The sequence below is a fragment of the Ranitomeya variabilis genome, chromosome 6 (assembly GCF_051348905.1).
Source record: "Ranitomeya variabilis isolate aRanVar5 chromosome 6, aRanVar5.hap1, whole genome shotgun sequence".
Lineage (NCBI taxonomy): Eukaryota > Metazoa > Chordata > Amphibia > Anura > Dendrobatidae > Ranitomeya > Ranitomeya variabilis.
This window is the reverse complement of record NC_135237.1, coordinates 417004443-417028772: the sequence shown is the minus strand read 5'-3', so window position 1 is coordinate 417028772 and position 24330 is coordinate 417004443. Positions and strand designations below refer to the sequence as shown.

The 24330-nt window shown below is 43.8% G+C and overlaps 1 protein-coding gene across 2 annotated transcripts in view; it reads right to left on the bottom strand.

The window, feature by feature from the left end:
* The window catches only part of METTL4 (methyltransferase 4, N6-adenosine), a 295930-nt gene that overhangs the window by 117623 nt on the left and 153977 nt on the right, over positions 1-24330 (bottom strand). The window contains exon 8 of one of the 2 annotated variants that reach the window (XM_077270311.1): positions 11854-12185. The exons of the other annotated variant lie outside the window; for it this stretch is intronic. Coding sequence (XP_077126426.1) covers positions 12040-12185 — 146 coding nt within the window. The 3' untranslated portion in view covers positions 11854-12039. Of the gene's footprint in view, positions 1-11853; positions 12186-24330 lie in introns of those variants that run through there. 2 annotated transcript variants of the gene reach the window in all.

The window sequence follows — 24330 nt, the reverse complement described above, 5'->3', positions numbered from 1 at the left end:
GACTACTTCCTAGGGTGGGAATACTGCCTGGAGTACCCTCCTGCCAAAACTTAATTGCGTTGACATCACGTCTAGTTTGTAATGTTTGGAGAATGTACTAAGATTCGACCAGGAAGCGGCGTTACAAATTTGATCTGCTGAAGCCCCCCCTTTTTCTGCCCATGAGGCTGCCATTGACCTAGACGAATGTGCTCTGATATATCCCGGCGGATCCTTCCCCCGGGCTTTATAAGCCGAAATTATTGTAGATCTAATCCATCTCGCGATTGTGGATTTAGACACCTTTCTACCCTTATTTGGGCCTCTAAACTGCACAAAAAGATTATTATCTACCCTCCAGGGTGCTGTAACCTCTAGGTATTTAAGAACCGATTCTCTCACGTCCAGGCTATGGTAAAGAGACTCCTTTTGATTTCTGGGTGACTGAAAAAAGGAAGGAAGTATGACCTCCTGATTAATATTTGACTCGGAGACCACTTTCGGGAGGAAAGCTGGGTCCAGTCTCAGAACCAATCTGTCATGAAAGACCTGTAAATATGCATCCTGAATAGAGAGGGCCTGAAGCTCTCCTAGTCTCTTTGCCGAAGTAATGGCTACAAGAAAGGCCGTTTTTAGGGACAATTTACCTATGTCTGGATTATCCCCCAAATCAAACTGAATTTTACACAATTCATTAAGGACCAAATTTAAGTCCCATGGTGGAATAGTTTTCCTTATTAATGGTTTTAGTCTTGCAACCGCCCTGGAGAATCGACTTATCCATGGGTGAGCTGATAAAGTACAATCATAAAAAACACTAAGGGCCGCTACTTGTACCCTTAAAGTACTGGGTCTAAGACCTGCTTTAAACCCTGCCTGTAAAAAGTCAAGGATCTTAGTTACATTAGGCCGGTCAGTATCGACTGTAGTTTCTCCACAATAGCTGCAGAATTTTTTCCAAATTTTGGAATAGATTGAAGAGGTTACTGGCTTTCTGCTTGCTTTTAATGTAGAAATCACCTCATCTGATAAACCCTTTGCCCTTAGGACTTGCCGCTCAGGATCCAGGCCGATAGACGAAGGGTTTCTGGATTCCGGTGGAGAATGGGACCTTGAAAGAGGAGATCTGTTCTTTGTGGAAGAATAACTGGTTTCTCCTTTGACATTTTTTTTAGTAAGGCAAACCAACTCCTCTTCGGCCAGTACGGTACTACGAGCAGGACCTTGGCTCTGTCTTCTGCAATTTTTCTGAGAGTTCTTGGTATTAGTGCAAGCGGAGGGAAAGCATACAACAGACCTCTTTCCCATGATTGGGAGAAGGCATCGACTCCCGCCGGGTTTTCCTGAGGGTTCAGCGAATAGAAGACGTTGACCTTTGCATTCTGTCTGGTTGCAAAGAGGTCTATCTTCGGGTTCCCCCAATGATGACACAAGTCTTTGAAAACTTCGTTGTTTAGCTCCCATTCTGTTGATAGAACTGTCCTCCTGCTCAGGAAGTCCGCCACTTGGTTGCTGGAACCTTCCAAGTGAACTGCAGAGATCGAGAGTACCATCACTTCTGCCCACCTGAAGATTCGTTCCGCCAACTGTTGTAGAGCCCTGTGCCTCGGACCACCCTGATGTCGAAGGAAAGCAACTGCTGTTGTGTTGTCCGAGAGTACTTTTACGTGTTTGTTCTTCACCAAGGCTTGTGCTGAAGATAGAACCTTCCAGACTGCGAGCAGTTCTCTGAAATTTGAGGACCGAGTGCTGTTTTCCCGAATCCACTGACCCTGGTAATACCTTCCCTGGATGTGACCTCCCCAGCCTTGTTGACTTGCGTCCGTGGTAACTATCACTTCGGGAACATGATTCCAGGCCACTCCTTGCCTGAGATTCTTGGGATCTGTCCACCAACGTAACGAGGTTTTCACTTGGTTTGGCAGCTGTATCACTTTGTCTAAGGATCCCTGTCTTCTGTCCCAGGATGAGAGAATCGCCTGTTGAAGCCGTCGGGAGTGAAATTGACTCCAATTTACACAAGGTATGCAAGCCGTCATCAGCCCCAGGATTTTCATGGCATCTCTGATGGAAACTCTGCTCTCTGTGAAAAGATGAATCTTGTCTATTATGCCTCGCAGTTTTTCTTCTTGCAGAAAGAACATTCTCACGCTTGAGTCTAGTATGACTCCGAGGAATTTTATCCTCCGTTTGGGTACTAGATCGAATTTTGCCCAGTTTATGATCCACCCCAAATTCTGCAGAGTGGAGATTACAAACTGACAGTCGGTCCTGAGTTGATTCACCGTGTCTGCAACCACTAAAAAGTCATCCAGATACGGAACGACTATGATATCTCGATTTCTTAGGTAGGCTACTACCTCTATCATAATCTTCGTAAAAACCCTTGGGGCCGAAGGTAGACCAAACGGAAGACAGCGAAACTGGTAATGAAGGACTTTTCCTTCTTTTTCTACTGCGAACCTCAGATATTTTTGGTGGTTTAGGCAGATAGGAACGTGGTAATATGCACTCTTTAAATCTAGGGTGCACATCACCACCCCCCTGTCTAAGAGAGGAACCGTAGATTTTAGTGACTCCATTTTGAATCATTTGTACACTATCCAAGAATTTAGGTGTTTGAGGTTTATAATGGTTCTCGACTCCCCCGAGGGCTTTATTATGGAAAACAGGCTTGAATAAAACCCTTGTCCTATTTCTTGGGGAGGTACTGGGACAATCGCGGCTGTTTTCAGCAGATTCTGAATATCTACCCACATGGGAGATGACGAGGCGAGATGGGAGCTGGAGATCAGGAATTTTTGTGGGGGAGGGGAAGAGAATTCTATTCTGTAACCCTGAGCCACTAGTTGTAACACCCATGGGCTTGTAGTGATTTTTTGCCAGCCCTCCAAAAAACTGGTTAAACGACCCCCCACTCTGGTGGCGTCATTTTCTGTGGTAACCCGATGTTGAACCTGAAAAGGTGGATTCTTTACTTTTAGTTCTAGCTTCTCCACCCTTTGGGTAACTCCACCTTCCTTGTTTCCCTTTCCCCCTATAGTCAGTTCTCTGATTAAAACATGACCTCCGAAAGGGCTGAAACTTTTTGCGTTTGTCCTCTGGGAACCCCTTTTTATCATCTGACGCTTTCTCTAAGATGTCGTCTAGTACCGGCCCGAATACCCTTCCGCCTGAAAATGGGATGGCGCAAAGCTTATTTTTGGAATGTACGTCCCCTGACCAATTTTTAAGCCAGATCGCTCTCCTGGCTGCATTTGATAGGGATTGATTTCTGGCCGTAAATCTCACTGATTCTGCCGATGCGTCTGCTAGAAAATCTGTTCCCATTTTAAGAAGGGGAAGGGATTTTAATATAGTTTCTCTAGGGGTTTTAGAGGAAAGTTGATCCGCTAGGTCATCTACCCATAAGTGCATAGACCGTGCTACTGATGTCGCCGCTATGTTTGCACGCATTACAGCTGCTGAGCTCTCCCAGGCTCTTTTTAAGAGACTGTCTGCTTTCCTATCCATAGCCTCCTTCAAGTTAGATGAGTCCTCAAAGGGTATTGCAGTTCTCTTGGAGACTCTAGCTAGAGGAATGTCTATTTTGGGGACATCCTCCCAGTCTTTGACTTCCGCTGGATCAAAAGGGAGGCGTAGTTTAAAGTCTTTTGGGATAATCAGGCGTTTTTCCGCCTCCTCCCACTCTTCCAGAATCATCCCGCGAATATGAGCATTAACGGGAAAGACTTTTGAGGTCGGAGCTCGTAACCTGCCGAACATCTCATCTTGTATTGAACGAGAGGTTGGCGGTTCTTCAATTTGCATGGTGTGCCTCACAGCACCTAGCAGCTCATCCGTCTCTAGTGAAGAGAATAAGTACTTTTTTCCCTTCTCAGGAGGGTCTCTAAACTCGTCTTCCTCCAGATCTGAATTGGACAACGCTCCTTCAGACGTAGAGTCCGAATCCCTCGTTCTCTTCCTATTATCCGGCTGTGAGGGTTGAGGAGTCATTAAGCCAGAGACTGACGCCTGTACCTCCTCCCTGATAATAGCCCGCATGTTAGACATGAGAGAGGCCTGTTCTTCACCCAGGATGCGATTAGTGCAGGGTTCACACAGGGGTTTTTGCCATGTCTCTTTTAACTTAATGGAGCATATAGGACACTTCTTACATCTCCCCTTCTTAGCCACGGTGGCGGGGGCTACCTATAACAACAGAAGCAGCCCCGTTTTAGAAGGATGTGCATATAACCGGGAGGAAAGCATTAGTGGTTGCCCTCTTTAGGGGACTTACGTGTGCCTGATTCTCTCCCTCTATCCTGGCGGTATCCTCCATTTCGGATAATGTGCAGGATAGATTCCTACCCCCTCTTTTTACCTTTATACTTGTCTCCTGGCGTTGGAGCATTCGCGCTCGCCGGCATGCCCCGGAAGTGCTCCGTCTCCACCATAGAGAGAGACGGGGACGCCGACCCCGCCCCCCGCCGTCAGTGACCCGGAACAGGCTATGCCGCTACAGCGTGCGGCGCTCCGGTGAAGCGGTGCTGCGGTGAGCCGCCAGGCCGCCTGCCTGTTCACAGGGGCAGACCCGGGAACGCTCGGGCGGCGTGCACGGTCGAGAGCCCCCCGGGAGGAAACGACCGGCGATCCCAGGAGCAGTGCTGCACTGGGTAAGCTGAGGGACCCTGTGTCGGGTTTCAGCGTACGGGGTCTTGAAGTGGGAAGGGTAATAAGGGCCTAAACCCCCCGATCCACACTCCCCAACGGAGCTTGCCGGAGTCTCGTAGTTCCTATCCAAAGTGGGACAGGAAAAACACTGATGATTGGTAAGGGGAGGGTCCTTTTATGCTCGTGGTTTCCTGTCCCACTGTGGATAAGAAGACAACCTCCATGGTGCTGTCAGGTGGATGACCTGGAAAAAAACATTATCAAGGTCAGAGAGGGTCTCAGCAGTTGGTCAAGCAAGCTGTATCTCACTTCAAAGGAGTATTTCCAAAGGACAACATCAATTAAAATCGGTATCGAATCATAGATGAACATTACTTCCCTTGTAGGACTTTGGTCTGTGTGTTACATTTAAACAGTCACTGTCATTTCAACAAAGTCTTATTAAATTGACAACAGACAGTATCAAATGTTTTCTACATTTCATTATCAAAAATGTTTTTCCGTAAAAAATTGTTACTATCTGAGCAATTTGCTCTTGACTGCCAGTTGCAAACCTGATCAATCTATAGTTACAGACAAGCAGGATGGATTAAGGAGTGGGAGCGTGTCCTTACAGCCACTACACAGCATAACGTAGAAAACCAGCTGCTCTTCCATCTGGATCTGTGTTCTTTTGGACGTCAAAGGAATGCTTTGGAGAAGCTTTGCTGTGTTATAAATTATTATTCCCAGAATTGCAAGTTACCACTTATCCACAGAATGGGGGCTAACATGCAAACAATTTTAGAACAAACAAACTCCTTGAAGATGTTGTCTTTGTTGGGAATTGGTGCAGACCCATATATTTTTTTAGTTGTGGGTGGGAGTAGACTTTGGTTGTGATATGTGCATGAATAAATTATATGTAAATATTTGTTTCGATGTAGACAAAGTAAAAATTAGCCAACAGACTAAATGGTAAATGTGAGATGTTAAATTTGCAATACAATTGAATAAGGCATCAAATTTTAAGAACATTTAATTAAAGATGAAATACAAATAAAACAACACTATTCGGTTTATTTTGTCTTCCATTAAAACATCTCACTTCTTAAAAACACAATTTAGCAAATGATCTACAACCATAAGGTATAAAAGATAATACAAAAATGACACCGAGAAATCCAGCAGTTCTTTTAGAGAAGATACATACTATCCAGTTTGTGGTCAATCTAAAAATCTCATACAGTTATTATTTATATAGCACCATTAATTCCATGGTGCTGTACATGAGAAAGGGGTTACATACAGAGTTATAGATATCGTTTACAGTAAACAAATTTACAGTGACAGACTGGTACAGAGGGGAGAGGACCCTGTCCTTGCGGACTTACATTCTATACAATCAGCAGTAGCAGTCATATGACTGGCCACAATAATAGTTGCAAATGATTCACAATTCTGCACCCTACATTGCACTCTATATCTTGTATTAGGTATTTATATTGACTCAAAATTCATAGGAGATATTTAATACCATTTTAATGAACAGTAGGTGGTACATTATTTTTATGACTGATGAAATCTGAAAACGGCTTTTTGGAATTGGCTACTTTAATTGCTTTTCCTATTCAGTCCTCACAGCCTATTAACATTGTGGAGAGCTCTTGATACACCAAAATATTGAAGAAAAATAAAAGAACAATAAAACAGAACATGATGTCCCAGCTCTAATTGGCAGACATCTGTTTACTGCTCATCTGTGATTGTGATGGAATCAGAACACTTAAGGGGGCGGTCCAAAGCTAAAATTTATTTTAATCCTAAATCTTAAATTTAATGTCCTAATATAATCTTTTTTCAAATATGCTTTAATTAAAAACTATCATTTCATGACTATGCCAACTGCTTTTTTAACCACTTCCTATGTGATGACACTGTTTGAGAATCTGAGTGCATGCTGCGATGCTCAAACAAGTCATCATTGGGGCAGAGGCTGTAGTCCCTGCCACAGCCTCTGCTTCATCCTGAAACAAAATGTCATCAGTTAAGTCTGTTTCAGGGGCTAGGCTAATGCCTGCTTTAGTCATTTGCGGGGGTGACACTGGTCTCTGCTTGCTTGTTTTCTCCTACCAATGCGCACTGTCAGTGCACTTTCTTGTTGGCTCATCACTTCTCATCAGAGACGACGAGGGAGCCCATTGTTACTGTGCACCGTGACAACAATCTACTGAAAATACATCTGAATTGACAACTGACGCATGCTCAGTAGACTAGCCCAACCACTGATGATGCATCATTTCAGGGTGGGGGCAGACGCTTCAGCAGTAACTACAGTCTCTGCCCCCTAATCATTATACAGTGGTCTTTTTTGTCCTTTCTCATTCTCGGGTCCTCTACCAGAGACCTTGGAGTTTGAGGGTTCTGCGCAGGATCTTAGTTGTTCCCAGCATTGCGCTTGTATGGACAGAGTTCAGATGTAGCCATTTTCCTAACTTAGCGGTCACTGCTTCAAGTGATCCTATCACCACTGGAAGTACGATTGCAGTCAGTGAATTGTGAGGAGCTTTCGTGTCTTCACATCTGCAGATTCCATCTTCTCTTTGGGTCAGCACAGTTTGCCAGCAAGGCATCTGATAACTGTCAGGGCATATGTATTGATGGCACAGATTTTATTCTTCCCATTGACCTGGCTCTTCAGGACCAGTCTTACGCTTTGATGGTAATTGGATGTTGCTGCTTTTCTTGCCTCCTCATCATAGTTACCATAGCCCTGTGGGATGCCGAGGTACTTGTAACATGTCTGTACATCTGCTATGTGCCCTGCTGGTAATTTCACTACATCAGTCTTAACTACCTTGCTACCCTTTATTACCAACCGGTCGCACTTCTCCAGCCCGAAGATCATCCCAATGTCTTCGCTGTAGATCCTTGTCAGGTGGATAAGTGAATTGATGTCTCGTTCGTTTTTCGCATACAGATTGATGTCATCCATGTAGAGGAGGTGGATGATGGTGCTTCCACTCTTGAACTTGTATCCATAGCCAGACATTGTATCTGACTGAGGAGTTCAAGCCTATGCAGAACAGCAATGAGGACAGTGCATCACCTTGGTATTTGATGGTCACTTGTGCTAGTTGTCTTTAATTGACTTCCAATGTTGTTCTCCATAGCTCCATTGAGTTTCTGAGGAAGGTTCTTAATTTCTTATTGACATTGTAGAGTGCCAAGAATTCACAGATCCATCTGTGTGGCATTGGGTCATAGGCTTTCCTGTAGTCAATCCAGACTGTGCTGAGATTGGTCTGTCTGGGTCTTGAGTGACTGCTCTATCTACTAGGAGCTGGTGCCTAGAGCCTCTGGTGTTGGTCCCAATGCCTTTCTGACCTGGATTCATGTACTGGTTCATATGGTTCTGTATATTGGTGGCTATGATGCCTGACAGGAGTTTCCATGTTGTTGTAAGGCAGGCTATTGGGTGGTAGTTGGATGGAACTGTCCCTTTGTGAGGATCCTTCATGATCAGCACTGTTTTTCCTTGTGCTAGCCAAGTTGGGTGGTAGCCTGCTTCCAGCAGTTGGTTCATCTGCTTTGCCATGCGTTCATGTACTGCTGTTGATTTCTTTAGCCAGTAGGTGTGGATCATGTCTGGGCCAGGTGCTGTCCAGCTCTTCATGTTCTTGACCCACTGTTGGATGTCTGCTTCTGTTAGACTACTTTCCCACATCAGGTTTTTGCCATCAGGCACAATCCGGTGAGTTTTGAAAAAAAAAAAAAAACGTATCCATTTTTTTCTGCCGGATCCATTTTTTTTCTCATAGAGTTGTATCAGTGCTGGATTGCGCCTGATGGCCACACGTTCCATCCGTTTTTTGCCAGATCCGTCAAAAAAGCTGTTTCCGGCGGATGGAGAAACCGTACAGAAGAATGTTTTTTCTGTCCAGCGAAAAAACGCCCAGCGACTGATCGTGTGAAAAACGTATGAAACTGAGATGTGAAATGATGAATCCGGCCTCTGAATCCGGCTTTTCATCCATTCTCCATACAAATCATGCACATTTTCCGTTCTGGGGTCTCTCTCTCCCCGGGCTAATTAAAAAAAAAACGGATCCAGCAAAAAACGGATCCGTTGCATCAGTTTTTCACAAATTGCAACGGATTCGTTTTTTCAAAAATTCGCCGGATCCTGCCCAACTGCAAAAAACTGATGTGTGAAAGTAGCCTAATGGTGAATGGTTCTTGCTCTAGGTGGTTGCTGTGTTTCATTCTCAGATGCTGCAGCCACATTGCACTAGTGTTGTGCTTTTTTTCCTTCTCCCATATGTTCCTCCAGTATTCAGTATTGTTTAGTCTGTGCTATTGGTGGAGTTGCTGCCTTTGTGCTGTTACTCTGTAGCTGTATATACTCACACATATATTACATATGCAGTGGGGCAAAAAAGTATTTAGTCATTCAGCAATAGTGCAAGTTCCACCACTTAAAAAGATGAGAGGCGTCTGTAATTTACATCATAGGTAGACCTCAACTATGGGAGACAAACTGAGGAATAAAAATCCAGAAAATCACATTGTCTGTTTTTTTATCATTTTATTTGCATATTATGGTGGAAAATAAGTATTTGGTCAGAAACAAACAAACAATCAAGATTTCTGGCTCTCACAGACCTGTAACTTCTTCTTTAAGAGTCTCCTCTTTCCTCCACTCATTACCTGTAGTAATGGCACCTGTTTAAACTTGTTATCAGTATAAAAAGACACCTGTGCACACCCTCAAACAGTCTGACTCCAAACTCCACTATGGTGAAGACCAAAGAGCTGTCAAAGGACACCAGAAACAAAATTGTAGCCCTGCACCAGGCTGGGAAGACTGAATCTGCAATAGCCAACCAGCTTGGAGTGAAGAAATCAACAGTGGGAGCAATAATTAGAAAATGGAAGACATTCAAGACCACTGATAATCTCCCTCGATCTGGGGCTCCACGCAAAATCCCACCCCGTGGGGTCAGAATGATCACAAGAACAGTGAGCAAAAATCCCAGAACCACGCGGGGGGACCTAGTGAATGAACTGCAGAGAGCTGGGACCAATGTAACAAGGCCTACCATTAGTAACACACTACGCCACCATGGACTCAGATCCTGCAGTGCCAGACGTGTCCCACTGCTTAAGCCAGTACATGTCCGGGCCCGTCTGAAGTTTGCTAGAGAGCATTTGGATGATCCAGAGGAGTTTTGGGAGAATGTCCTATGGTCTGATGAAACCAAACTGGAACTGTTTGGTAGAAACACAACTTGTCGTGTTTGGAGGAAAAAGAATACCGAGTTGCATCCATCAAACACCATACCTACTGTAAAGCATGGTGGTGGAAACATCATGCTTTGGGGCTGTTTCTCTGCAAAGGGGCCAGGACGACTGATCCGGGTACATGAAAGAATGAATGGGGCCATGTATCGTGAGATTTTGAGTGCAAACCTCCTTCCATCAGCAAGGGCATTGAAGATGAAACGTGGCTGGGTCTTTCAACATGACAATGATCCAAAGCACACCGCCAGGGCAACGAAGGAGTGGCTTCGGAAGAAGCATTTCAAGGTCCTGGAGTGGCCTAGCCAGTCTCCAGATCTCAACCCTATCGAAAACCTTTGGAGGGAGTTGAAAGTCCGTGTTGCCAAGCGAAAAGCCAAAAACATCACTGCTCTAGAGGAGATCTGCATGGAGGAATGGGCCAACATACCAACAACAGTGTGTGGCAACCTTGTGAAGACTTACAGAAAACGTTTGACCTCTGTCATTGCCAACAAAGGATATATTACAAAGTATTGAGATGAAATTTTGTTTCTGACCAAATACTTATTTTCCACCATAATATGCAAATAAAATGATAAAAAAACAGACAATGTGATTTCCGGGATTCTTTTTTCTCAGTTTGTCTCCCATAGTTGAGGTCTACCTATGATGTAAATTACAGACGCCTCTCATCTTTTTAAGTGGTGGAACTTGCACTATTGCTGAATGACTAAATACTTTTTTGCCCCACTGTATACACTCACATATTACATATATTCATAAATAGTAGTTAGAGAAGAGAGGGAACAATAGGGACTTTTTAATTAAAGTATAACAGAATAAAGATTAGATTATGACACTTAATAGAAATTTAGGATTAAGGATTAAAGTACATTTTAGTTTCAGACCACACCTTTAAGAATGAAGTAGTTAGGGTCAGTGTACAAAGATAAAATAAGAACAATCTTTCCCAAACACAAGCTTTCTGAAGGGTTCTCAATTTAGTCCTGATATTATCTAAACCCATTCTTGGAACTAATGATAAATCTGCTTTATTTCATCCATCCACATGCAGCCTGAACAATTTTTTTTAAATTAACAATTGTTTTTTTTATTATTATTATTTTTTTTATATTGTGGGCCATGTAAAATTAAACATGCGTGCCACCAACCATTACATGTCTGTAAGTACTTGTATTCAAAGAATGAATTATTTTCCTGATTTGTTTCTCTGGTATTCTTCCTGGAAATGCATAAATAAAATAACAGTTTATCTTGTCAAACTGACAATGACATTACTAATTGGGCAGTGCAGGGGCGTGACTAACCAGGTACAAATGTGCTACCCCATTGCTTGTTTATTCATACTCCAGGAGGAACACCACAACAATTCTGTAGTATTGGGGGGTTTTCGTTTTATTTTTTTTTTGTTAAAGAACTCTGCGTTTTCCTATGAGAAATGCAATTATTTACTAAAAACAGACTTATTATGAAGAGGAACTCTTGCCTGTTCTGACATTTACTCCAGCAAATTCACAAGGTATACAAGCAATTAAATGTAGAAAATAGTTCTAATATCACACAGGAGCAAATATTCAGTAACAGAGGCATAGAAATATGGACTGCTGACAAGATCATTGTTTTTCTCAGATCTCTTCGCACATAATGTGTTGTTCTTTCAACTTGAAAAATGGACTGGGATGTGGTAAAATTGTCATTAAATACACACGGGAAATATATACTACTTGCAATATTATTGTGATGCCTATGTGGATTTGTGTTACTGGAACATAGACACTATTTCCATTTTTTTTTTATTTTTTTTTTTAAGATTTTAATTTATATTCCCCTATAGGCTGGACAATTAACCTTTATGCTGCCAGGAAACGACGCTGCGGTGCGGTAAATAAAGGGTTGGGACGCAATTTTCTTTTTCATTTCACAGGAAAGCTATTTGAAACAAAACCAAAGAACAATCTGTTCATCTTAAGACAACGGCATTCAGGTTGCACACAGAGTCACCCACGCCGCGGATCTCTTATTGCAACATGTCCAATTCTATTTACACGGATCCCTAAGTGTGCTGTTGGTAATAAAAAGCCATTCTAATGTAGAAAAAGCTCCTGTAAAGCTAATAGACCTGGGTCAGTTTACAGTCTCTGGGGGAATGAAATAATCCATGTGTTGGAATTTGAGAACCTCATTGCCCCAGCTCGTCCATCCCGGCTGCAGGTTACGGGCAAACAGCTCTAAGCGGTCCACATCAGGCTTGACAAATTCTTTCAAAATCTCTAAAAGAAACAGCAGAAACACAAAGAAGAAGACAGTGATGACGAAGAAAAAAAAAATCAATCTTCTTTCAGCTACTGGGAGATGAAAAAGTGGAGTATTTCATTAAAAAGAAGACAGCAAATTAATTTCAAGGATTTCATCAACAGCCTATGCTATTTATAGGCAGGAAATCATTTGAAATAAGCGCCCTTGAGATCGGGAACAATACAGTCAGAGGCTTCAATAGGTCTGATTTATCGGTTTTCATTTAGAGACAGGGAATGAGGATTTTACCGCCTACACAGGTGACTTTTCAATTCTTCAATAGAGTCATCATAGTACTACAGAGCAGGAGGTGACAATGCTGTAAATGCTTCCTGAATGATGGGAACAAAACACCGCTGAAAAGGACAGAACAATTAGTACGCGGCGATCAGGTTAAAACTCTGAGGATGAAGACGGTGACAGTAACACCTTAGCACCAGCTGGGGATCTTACAATACTCTGGCTGGCCTGCCATAAGTACTCATGGCAATTTAAGGGCTTTCTACCCTGATGTCTGGGGGCTTCAATACAGGATTGTCCTGAAATCATTTCATCTAATCTGTGTAAGTGCAGGATCACCGAGCCTTCCTCTGCCAGGGAAGTTGTGTCACAATTTCATCTGCCAGTTGACCTTTGTAATGGAGAGAGACCAGATAAGTGTTTCTCAACTACAGGTGAATTGCTGCTTGTGGTCAATGAGCCGTACTGACAGAGCGTAATGCGTTACAGCCAAGACACTTAACTTAATCTGATTAAAACATCATTGCTTCAAGTGTGAACATCAAAACTGACTGAAATCATTGTCCGCGGCATTTTAAAGGTACCTTCACACTAAGCGACGCTGCAGCGATACAGACAACAATGCCAATCGCTGCAGCGTCGCTGTTTAGTCGCTGTGTGGTCGCTGGGGAGCTGTCACACAGACGGCTCTCCAGCGACCAACGATGCCGAAGTCCGCAGGGCCGCGCTTAGTAACCCGATGTTTACCCTGGTTACCATTGTAAAAGTTAAAAAAAAAAAAACACATACTCACATTCCGGTGCCCGGCGTCCGCTTCCCTGCACTCCTCCTGCATCCTGTGTCAGCGCTGAACATCTCCGACATCTCCCACAGAGCAGAGCGGTGACGTCACCGCTCTGCTTTACGGCCGGCACTTACACAGGATGCAGGAGGAGTGCAGGGAAGCGGACGCCGGGCACCGGAATGTGAGTATGTGGGTTTTTTTTTTACTTTTACAATGGTAACCAGGGTAAACATCGGGTTACTAAGCGCGGCCCTGCGCTTAGTAACCCGATGTTTACCCTGGTTACCAGTGAAGACATCGCTGGATCGGTATCACACACACACACCGATCCAGCGATGTCAGTGGGAGATCCAGCGACGAAATAAAGTTCTGGACTTTCAGCAACGACCAGCGATCTCACAGCAGGATCCTGATCGCTGCTGCATGTCAAACTCAACGATATCGCTGGCCAGGACGCTGCAACGTCACGGATCGCTAGCGATATCGTTTAGTGTGAAGGTACCTTTACAGGTTCTTAGCCTTACCGTCAATAATACACACATACATAAATACATACACTCCTCAACATTGCAATTGTAATACCAAGAAGGAAAAGTTGTGAAGTTATGGAAATCACAGAATCAATAGGCATGGTAGGTAATAATATGCAAATGATGAAAAAATGTAAACAAAATTTTCAAAATATCTGGATTTATTCAGTATTGTGCATGAACGCCACGTGCAGAAATCTTGGCTGCTATCAATGAGGTCATTAATGGTTGCCTGAGGAAAGTTCTGCCACAATAAATGCACTTGATCATACAAATTATCAAGATTTGCTGCTGGCAGCTCCCTTTATAATTAACAACCAATAAAGTCCCAGATGTGCTCAATGGGAGACGCTGCAGGCCATGGTAGCATGTTTCCGCCATGCAGGCTGCTTACAGTAGCATGAGCAACATGTGGCGTGACATGGCATTGTCATGTTGACAAATGACCGTACCATTGGTTCCATTACCAAATCAATGTAGCGCTGAGGTGTTCATGTACCTGGAGTGAAAACTACCGTACATTATGCCACCCCACACCGTAATCTCAGGAGTATGACCGGTGTGATGTAGCCTCGTGGAGGCCTCTTCATGGCATTGCCCATGTGCTTTCGAATCCAGTCTCCCGCTACATTGCTAAAGTCCTCGCCCACCCACTACAGTCTCCATTGCTGCATTCCAGACTTGGAAAACACCATGAAGAGGGATTCATAAAGGAATATCACATTCAACCAAAAACAAAAATTATGGTTAGGGGTGGCATAATGTACAGTAGCCAGACCTCGTTAGTCTCTATTGCGAGTACATTAACAGCTCGGAGTCACATTGAGTGATATGGCTGTTTCACCAAAGTGTCCCATGAGCAGATTTTCAATAAGACAAAGCAAGGCTGCAATTTGCTTGTGCTACTATGAGCAGTCTCTGTGGCCTAAACATGCTACTGTGGCCCGCAATGTCTCTGGACTCGCCTCTCATCAAGCACATCTGGGATATCATTGGTCGGCAATTGGAAAGGAAGCTGCCAGGAGAGGATCTTGATAATTTACTTAAGTGCTTTCAGCGTGGCACCTGAATGAGGCCTAATTTCTACAAAAAAAATTGTTTTGTCTACAAAATAAAAGCAGGACTAAAACCCTATATGCAGAACAATAATATTACGACGCATCAAAGAGGTATAGAGCTGAACTTCAAGAATTCCATTGTTCAGTGATTGAAACCTTATTTAAAGGACAGGACATTTCCATCTTTAAGACTGCAGAAAATCCAATCCTTTGTGGCTACAAGTAATGTATCCAAATTTAAGATGGCAAGAAGTTCAAACCAATAATTTCTAATTTTTTTTAATCAATAGTATTTGTCATTATTTAAAACATATTATATAAATAACAAACAGTAGGGCGAATACCATAATTTTTGTCCTTGTAAATGTAAGAGGCGATTTTAATAAATTCTTTACAGCTATCAGAGTCATCCTGCCCTTTGTTAATATGAGGTTAGAATATATACAAGGCTGCACTTTGCAAATCAGAGGATTTTCTAAGCAGAGTCATCTGTACAATGTTGTTTGAATGGGTTTGTTGCCATGGTTACAAAGTTTCCAAACTACAATGCACAGAGCAGCTGCCGAAGTGTTATGCGCATGCAAACGTCACCGTAATATGGCCTTGTTTCATACAAGTGCACTTTAAACCACACAACAAAAAAAACACAAATGTGAATAACAAAGTACGTGCACCGCACATCCCCATGAACCCTGACTGGGTACAGCGCACACTATAGAATAATGATGTATAGGCAGACAAAACCGAACATTTCATCTACTCACAATGCTGATGCACAATGCTCCTCAATTTAAAAAGTTTGTTTTCCTAACTTTTTTTTTTTTTTCAACTTTTAGAACGTTAACTTTGGTGAGCAATACAATCTACAGACACCAAGGACCAATTCAAGGACCAATTATTAAAATCCATCTTTTATTGGTTCGTTTAAAAGAATGGTGATCAAGAGCACTAGAAAATAAAAAAAAAACTTGGTACAACGTGCAAAATCTTGTACCAAGCCTTAGCTTTAGGCCGGTGTCACATTAGAGTTTAGCAATATGCTAATGACACTCGGCTGCAGCTCTGCTGCGAGCATGATCCCAGTGTCGTACTACAGTGTTCTGATTCTCCGGCATGAGAGAATCGCAGCACAAGTGCGGAGGAGACTGAGAAAGTAATTTCTCCATTGACTGTTACAGAGTACATCTTGAATGTTACACACACACACACACACACACACACACACACACACACACTTGTATGGGTGCGTGTGACGTGATTCTTGGATGCACTCACAGCACACTGCAATTGTTTTCCCATGCCGAATCGGCACAAGAAAATAATCGCTGATCTGCACGGCCCCATAGTGTAACATTAGGCTGAGTGCTAGCCGATAAATCAGATTAGCCCTCAGATTAAATAGTAAAAACATGTTGGCAAAATTTAAAAACTTTAACGTGTTTGGTCCTCATATGCTCTAAGGCCCAGATTCATCAAAGTTTTTATGCAATGGTGGTACAGGGGCACGGCAACACCTCCTTGTTAGATTTAGGACTAATGGTGGCATTCCTTATGCCAGACATCTTACTCCAATCACTGGAGTGGCATTCCTTACTTCAGAAATCTTACTCCAGTCTCTAGAGTGCACAGGCGCTGGGAAAGATCAGGGAGGCCCAGCGCCTGCGCATGGCAGTACTTTGCTCTGGCCTCAACAGGGCAGATAAGTACACCTGCGCAGGAGCGTGATGCCGGGGAGCCTGTGAAGCAAGGAGGGCGGCATCGCAAGAAGACGGGGGAAGCCGCACCCAACAGCTTCCCCGGGTGAGTATAATAAAACTTATTTTTCATATCTTTCAGGTCGGTTTAGGGGCTTACCTACAGCATTATAGAATGCTGTAGATACGCCCTGAAAGGGGGTGGCCGTATCTTATATCAGCCAAACCTGGTGACAGGATCCCTTTAAGACGCGTGCTCCTTTTGATGAATCAGAGTCGTCTAACTCCAGCACACCCCCTTATCATCAAGACCAGTGTGAAAAACGCCAGTCTTGATAAATCGGGGACTAGGATTTCAAAGCCTTACTTAAAGTGTCTAACCCTTTGACTGCTAGTATATACAGTAAAGTCCATATATATTTGGACAGAGACAACATTTTTCTAATTTTGGTTATAGACATTACCATATAGAACTTTAAACAAAATTCAGATGCAGTTGAAGTTCAGACTTTCAGCTTTCATTTGAGGGTATCCACATTAAAATTGGATGAAGGGTTTAGGAGTTTCAGCTCCTTAACATGTGCCACCCTGGTCTTAAAGGGACCAAAATTAATTGGACACTTGACTCCAAGGCTATTTCATGGACAGGTGTGGGCAATCCCTTCGTTAGGTCATTCTCAATTAAGCAGATAAAAGGCCTGGAGTTGATTTGAGGTGTGGTGCTTGCATTTGGAAGGTTTTACTGTGAAGTAAACATGCGGTCAAATGAGCTCCCAATGCAGGTGAAACAAGAAAACCTTAAGCTGCGAAAACAGAAAAAACCATCTGAGAAATTGCTACAATATTAGGAGTGGCAAAATCTACAGTTTGGTACATCCTGAGAAAGAAAGAAAGCACTGGTGAACTCATCAATGCAAAAAGACCTGGGTGTCCACGGAAGACAACAGTGGTGGATGATCGCAGAATAATCTCCATGGTGAAGAGAAACCCGAACCAAGTGAACAACACTCCAGGAGGTCGGCGTATCAATATCCAAATCTACCATAAAGAGAAGTCTGCATGAAAGTAAATACAGAGGGTTCACTGCACGGTGCAAGCCACTCATAAGCATCAAGAATAAAAAGGCTAGACTGGACTTTGCTAAAAAAACATCTAAAAAAGCCAGCACAGTTCTAGAAGAACATTCTTTGGACACATTAAACCAAGATCAACCTCTACCAGAATGATGGAAAGAGAAAAGTATGGGGAAGGCGTGGTACAGCTTATGATCCAAAGCATACCACATCATCTGTAAAACACGGCGGAGGCAGTGTGTTGGCTTGGGCATGCATGGCTGCCAGTGGCACTGGGTCACTAGTATTTATTGATGATGTGACCCAGGAGAGAAGCAGCCGAATGAATTCTGAGGTATTCAGAGCCATACTGTGTGCTCAGATCCAGCCAAATGCAGCCAAACTGATTGGTCGTCGTTTCATACTACAGATGGCCAATGGCCCAAAACATAAATCCAAAGCAACCCAGGAGTTTATTAAAGCAAAGAAGTGGAATATTCTTGAATGGCCAAGTCAGTCACCTGATCTGAACCCAATTGAGCATGCATTTCACTTGTTAAAGACTAAACTTCAGACAGAAAGGCCCACAAACAAACAGCAACTGAAAACCACCGCAGTGAAGGCCTGGGAGAGCATCAAAAAGGAGGAAACACAGCGTCTGGTGATGTCCATGAGTTCAAGACTTCAGGCAGTCATTACCAACAAAGGGTTTTCAACCAAGTACTAAAAATGAACATTTTATTTAAAATTATTTAATCTGTCCAATTACTTTTGGTCCCTTTAAAAACAGGGTGGCACATGTTAAGGAGCTAAAACTCCTAAACCCTTCATCCAATTTTAATGTGGATACCCTCAAATGAAAGCTGAAAGTCTGAACTTCAACTGCATCTGAATTATTTTGTTTAAAATTCATTGTAGCAATATCTATAACCAAAATTAGAAAAATGTTGTCTCTGTCCAAATATATATGGACCTAACTGTATGTATTGATTGTACACTCCTCAGAATTGAAATTGCAAAACTAAGAAAAAAGTTGTAGTTCTAGAAACCACAGTATCAATATTGGTAAGGATATGCAAATAATGAAAAAAGAGAAAACATTTACATCATCCCTATTTGCTCAGTATCAAGTATGAGAGTGGCAAGCAGCAATACAAGCACTTTGATGCCTTGGCTGCTATCAATGAACTTATTAATGGTTGTCTGAGGAATGTTCATGTCTAAGAACCAATAAGCAGGTTGTGGCCAACTACATGCCCATTGTCAATCTCTGGCAGCGATACTGCAGCTTCCACGGACATCACATCGACAGAGCACTGCCATTTTGATGGGACGTGTGTTATGGTTCTCAATGGCAAGAGAACATAGCCCAGCAAACATACGAACTAGCTCTTGGAAGGATGGAAACTAAACTGACCATGAACTAAACCTGCCGCACAACTAACAGTAGCCGGGTAGCGTAGCCTGCGTTTATCCCTAGACGCCCAGCGCCGGCCGGAGGACTAACTAATCCTGGCAGAGGAAAATATAGTCCTGGCTCACCTCTAGAGAAATTTCCCCGAAAGGCAGACAGAGGCCCCCACAAATATTGGCGGTGATTTTAGATGAAATGACAAACGTAGTATGAAAATAGGTTTAGCAAAATTGAGGTCCGCTTACTAGATAGCAGGAAGACAGAAAGGGCACTTTCATGGTCAGCTGAAAACCCTATCAAAATACCATCCTGAAATTACTTTAAGACTCTAGTATTAACTCATAACATCAGAGTGGCAATTTCAGATCACAAGAGCTTTCCAGACACAAACGAAACTACAGCTGTGAACTGGAACAAAATGCAAAAACAAACAAGGACTAAGTCCAACTTAGCTGGGAGTTGTCTAGCAGCAGGAACATGCACAGAAAGGCTTCTGATTACAATGTTGACCGGCATGGAAGTGACAGAGGAGCAAGGCTAAATAGCGACTCCCACATCCTGATGGAAACAGGTGAACAGAGAGGATGATGCACACCAGTTCAATTCCACCAGTGGCCACCGGGGGAGCCCAAAATCCAATTTCACAACAGTATCCCCCCCTCAAGGAGGGGGCACCGAACCCTCACCAGAACCACCAGGGCGATCAGGATGAGCCCTATGAAAGGCACGGACCAAATCGGAGGCATGAACATCAGAGGCAGTCACCCAAGAATTATCCTCCTGACCGTATCCCTTCCATTTGACCAGATACTGGAGTTTCCGTCTGGAAACACGGGAGTCCAAGATTTTTTCCACAACGTACTCCAACTCGCCCTCAACCAACACCGGAGCAGGAGGCTCAACGGAAGGCACAACCGGTACCTCATACCTGCGCAATAATGACCGATGAAAAACATTATGAATAGAAAAAGATGCAGGGAGGTCCAAACGGAAGGACACAGGGTTAAGAATCTCCAATATCTTGTACGGGCCGATGAACCGAGGCTTAAACTTGGGAGAAGAAACCCTCATAGGGACAAAACGAGAAGACAACCACACCAAGTCCCCAACACAAAGCCGAGGACCAACCCGACGCCGGCGGTTGGCAAAAAGCTGAGTCTTCTCCTGGGACAACTTCAAATTGTCCACTACCTGCCCCCAAATCTGATGCAACCTCTCCACCACAGCATCCACTCCAGGACAATCCGAAGATTCCACCTGACCAGAAGAAAATCGAGGATGAAACCCCGAATTACAGAAAAAGGGAGACACCAAGGTGGCAGAACTGGCCCGATTATTGAGGGCAAACTCCGCTAAAGGCAAAAAAGCAACCCAATCATCCTGATCTGCAGACACAAAACACCTCAAATATGTCTCCAAGGTCTGATTCGTCCGCTCGGTCTGGCCATTAGTCTGAGGATGGAAAGCAGACGAAAAAGACAAATCTATGCCCATCCTAGCACAGAATGCTCGCCAAAATCTAGACACGAATTGGGTACCTCTGTCAGAAACGATATTCTCCGGAATACCATGCAAACGGACCACATTTTGAAAAAACAGAGGAACCAACTCGGAAGAAGGCAACTTAGGCAGGGGAACCAAATGGACCATCTTAGAGAAACTATCACACACCACCCAGATGACAGACATCTTCTGAGAAACAGGAAGATCCGAAATAAAATCCATCGAGATGTGCGTCCAGGGCCTCTTCGGGATAGGCAAGGGCAACAACAATCCACTAGCCCGAGAACAACAAGGATTGGCCCGAGCACAAACGTCACAAGACTGCACGAAGCCTCGCACATCTCGAGACAGGGAAGGCCACCAGAAGGACCTTGCCACCAAATCCCTGGTACCAAAGATTCCAGGATGACCTGCCAACGCAGAAGAATGAACCTCAGAAATGACTTTACTGGTCCAATCATCAGGAACAAACAGTCTACCAGGTGGGCAACGATCAGGTCTATCCGCCTGAAACTCCTGCAAGGCCCGCCGCAGGTCTGGAGAAACGGCAGACAATATCACTCCATCCTTAAGGATACCTGTAGGTTCAGAATTACCAGGGGAGTCAGGCTCAAAACTCCTAGAAAGGGCATCCGCCTTAACATTCTTAGAACCCGGCAGGTAGGACACCACAAAATTAAACCGAGAGAAAAACAACGACCAGCGCGCCTGTCTAGGATTCAGGCGTCTGGCGGACTCAAGATAAATTAGATTTTTGTGGTCAGTCAATACCACCACCTGATGTCTAGCCCCCTCAAGCCAATGACGCCACTCCTCAAAAGCCCACTTCATAGCCAAAAGCTCCCGATTCCCAACATCATAATTCCGCTCGGCGGGCGAAAATTTACGCGAGAAAAAAGCACAAGGTCTCATCACGGAGCAATCGGAACTTCTCTGCGACAAAACCGCCCCAGCTCCGATTTCAGAAGCGTCGACCTCAACCTGAAAAGGAAGAGCAACATCAGGCTGACGCAACACAGGGGCGGAAGAAAAGCGGCGCTTAAGCTCCCGAAAGGCCTCCACAGCAGCAGGGGACCAATCAGCAACATCAGCACCCTTCTTAGTCAAATCAGTCAATGGTTTAACAACATCAGAAAAACCAGCAATAAATCGACGATAAAAGTTAGCAAAGCCCAAAAATTTCTGAAGACTCTTAAGAGAAGAGGGTTGCGTCCAATCACAAATAGCCTGAACCTTGACAGGATCCATCTCGATGGAAGAGGGGGAAAAAATATATCCCAAAAAGGAAATCTTTTGAACCCCAAAAACGCACTTCGAACCCTTCACACACAAGGAATTAGACCGCAAAACCTGAAAAACCCTCCTGACCTGCTGGACATGAGAGTCCCAGTCATCCGAAAAAATCAAAATATCATCCAGATACACAATCATAAATGTATCCAAATAATCACGGAAAATGTCATGCATAAAGGGCTGAAAGACTGAAGGGGCATTTGAAAGACCAAAAGGCATCACCAAATACTCAAAGTGGCCCTCGGGCGTATTAAATGCGGTTTTCCACTCATCCCCCTGCTTAATTCGCACCAAATTATACGCCCCACGAAGATCTATCTTAGAGAACCACTTGGCCCCCTTTATGCGAGCAAACAAATCAGTCAGCAGTGGCAACGGATATTGATATTTAACCGTGATTTTATTCAAAAGCCGATAATCAATGCACGGCCTCAAAGAGCCATCTTTCTTAGCCACAAAGAAAAAACCGGCTCCTAAGGGAGATGACGAAGGACGAATATGTCCCTTTTCCAAGGACTCCTTTATATATTCTCGCATAGCAGCATGTTCAGGCACAGACAGATTAAATAAACGACCCTTAGGGTATTTACTACCCGGAATCAAATCTATGGCACAATCGCACTCCCGGTGCGGAGGTAATGAACCAAGCTTAGGTTCTTCAAAAACGTCACGATATTCAGTCAAGAATTCAGGAATCTCAGAGGGAATAGATGATAAAATGGAAACCACAGGTACGTCCCCATGCGTCCCCTTACATCCCCAGCTTAACACAGACATAGCTTTCCAGTCAAGGACTGGGTTATGAGATTGCAGCCATGGCAATCCAAGCACCAACACATCATGTAGGTTATACAGCACAAGAAAGCGAATAATCTCCTGGTGATCCGGATTAATCCGCATAGTTACTTGTGTCCAGTATTGTGGTTTATTGCTAGCCAATGGGGTGGAGTCAATCCCCTTCAGGGGTATAGGAGTTTCAAGAGGCTCCAAATCATACCCACAGCGTTTGGCAAAGGACCAATCCATAAGACTCAAAGCGGCACCAGAGTCGACATAGGCATCCGCGGTAATAGATGATAAAGAACAAATCAGGGTCACAGATAGAATAAACTTAGACTGTAAAGTGCCAATTGAAACAGACTTATCAAGCTTCTTAGTACGCTTAGAGCATGCTGATATAACATGAGTTGAATCACCGCAATAGAAGCACAACCCATTTTTTCGTCTAAAATTCTGCCGTTCACTTCTGGACAGAACTCTATCACATTGCATATTCTCTGGCGTCTTCTCAGTAGACACCGCCAAATGGTGCACAGGTTTGCGCTCCCGCAGACGCCTATCGATCTGGATAGCCATTGTCATGGACTCATTCAGACCCGCAGGCACAGGGAACCCCACCATAACATCCTTAATGGCATCAGAGAGACCCTCTCTGAAATTCGCCGCCAGGGCGCACTCATTCCACTGAGTAAGCACAGCCCATTTACGGAATTTCTGGCAGTATATTTCAGCCTCGTCTTGCCCCTGAGATAGGGACATCAAGGCCTTTTCCGCCTGAAGTTCTAACTGAGGTTCCTCATAAAGCAACCCCAAGGCCAGAAAAAACGCATCCACATTGAGCAACGCAGGATCCCCTGGAGCCAACGCAAAAGCCCAATCCTGAGGGTCGCCCCGGAGCAAAGAAATCACAATCCTGACTGCTGAGCAGGATCTCCAGCAGAGCGAGATTTCAGGGACAAAAACAACTTGCAATTATTTTTGAAATTTGGAAAGCAAGATCTATTCCCCGAGAAAAATTCAGGCAAAGGAATTCTAGGTTCAGATATAGGAACATGAACAACAAAATCTTGTAAGTTTTGAACTTTCGTGGTGAGATTATTCAAACCTGCAGCTAAACTCTGAATATCCATTTTAAACAGGTGAACACCGAGCCATTCCAGGATTAGAAGGAGAGAGAGAGAGAAAGGCTGCAATATAGGCAGACTTGCAAGAGATTCAATTACAAGCACACTCAGAACTGAGAAAAAAAAAAAAAAAAAAAAATCTTCAGCAGACTTCTCTTTTCTCTCCTTTCTCTGTCAATTAATTTAACCCTTTTAGGCCGGTCAAACTGTTATGGTTCTCAATGGCAAGAGAACATAGCCCAGCAAACATACGAACTAGCTCTTGGAAGGATGGAAACTAAACTGACCATGAACTAAACCTGCCGCACAACTAACAGTAGCCGGGTAGCGTAGCCTGCGTTTATCCCTAGACGCCCAGCGCCGGCCGGAGGACTAACTAATCCTGGCAGAGGAAAATATAGTCCTGGCTCACCTCTAGAGAAATTTCCCCGAAAGGCAGACAGAGGCCCCCACAAATATTGGCGGTGATTTTAGATGAAATGACAAACGTAGTATGAAAATAGGTTTAGCAAAATTGAGGTCCGCTTACTAGATAGCAGGAAGACAGAAAGGGCACTTTCATGGTCAGCTGAAAACCCTATCAAAATACCATCCTGAAATTACTTTAAGACTCTAGTATTAACTCATAACATCAGAGTGGCAATTTCA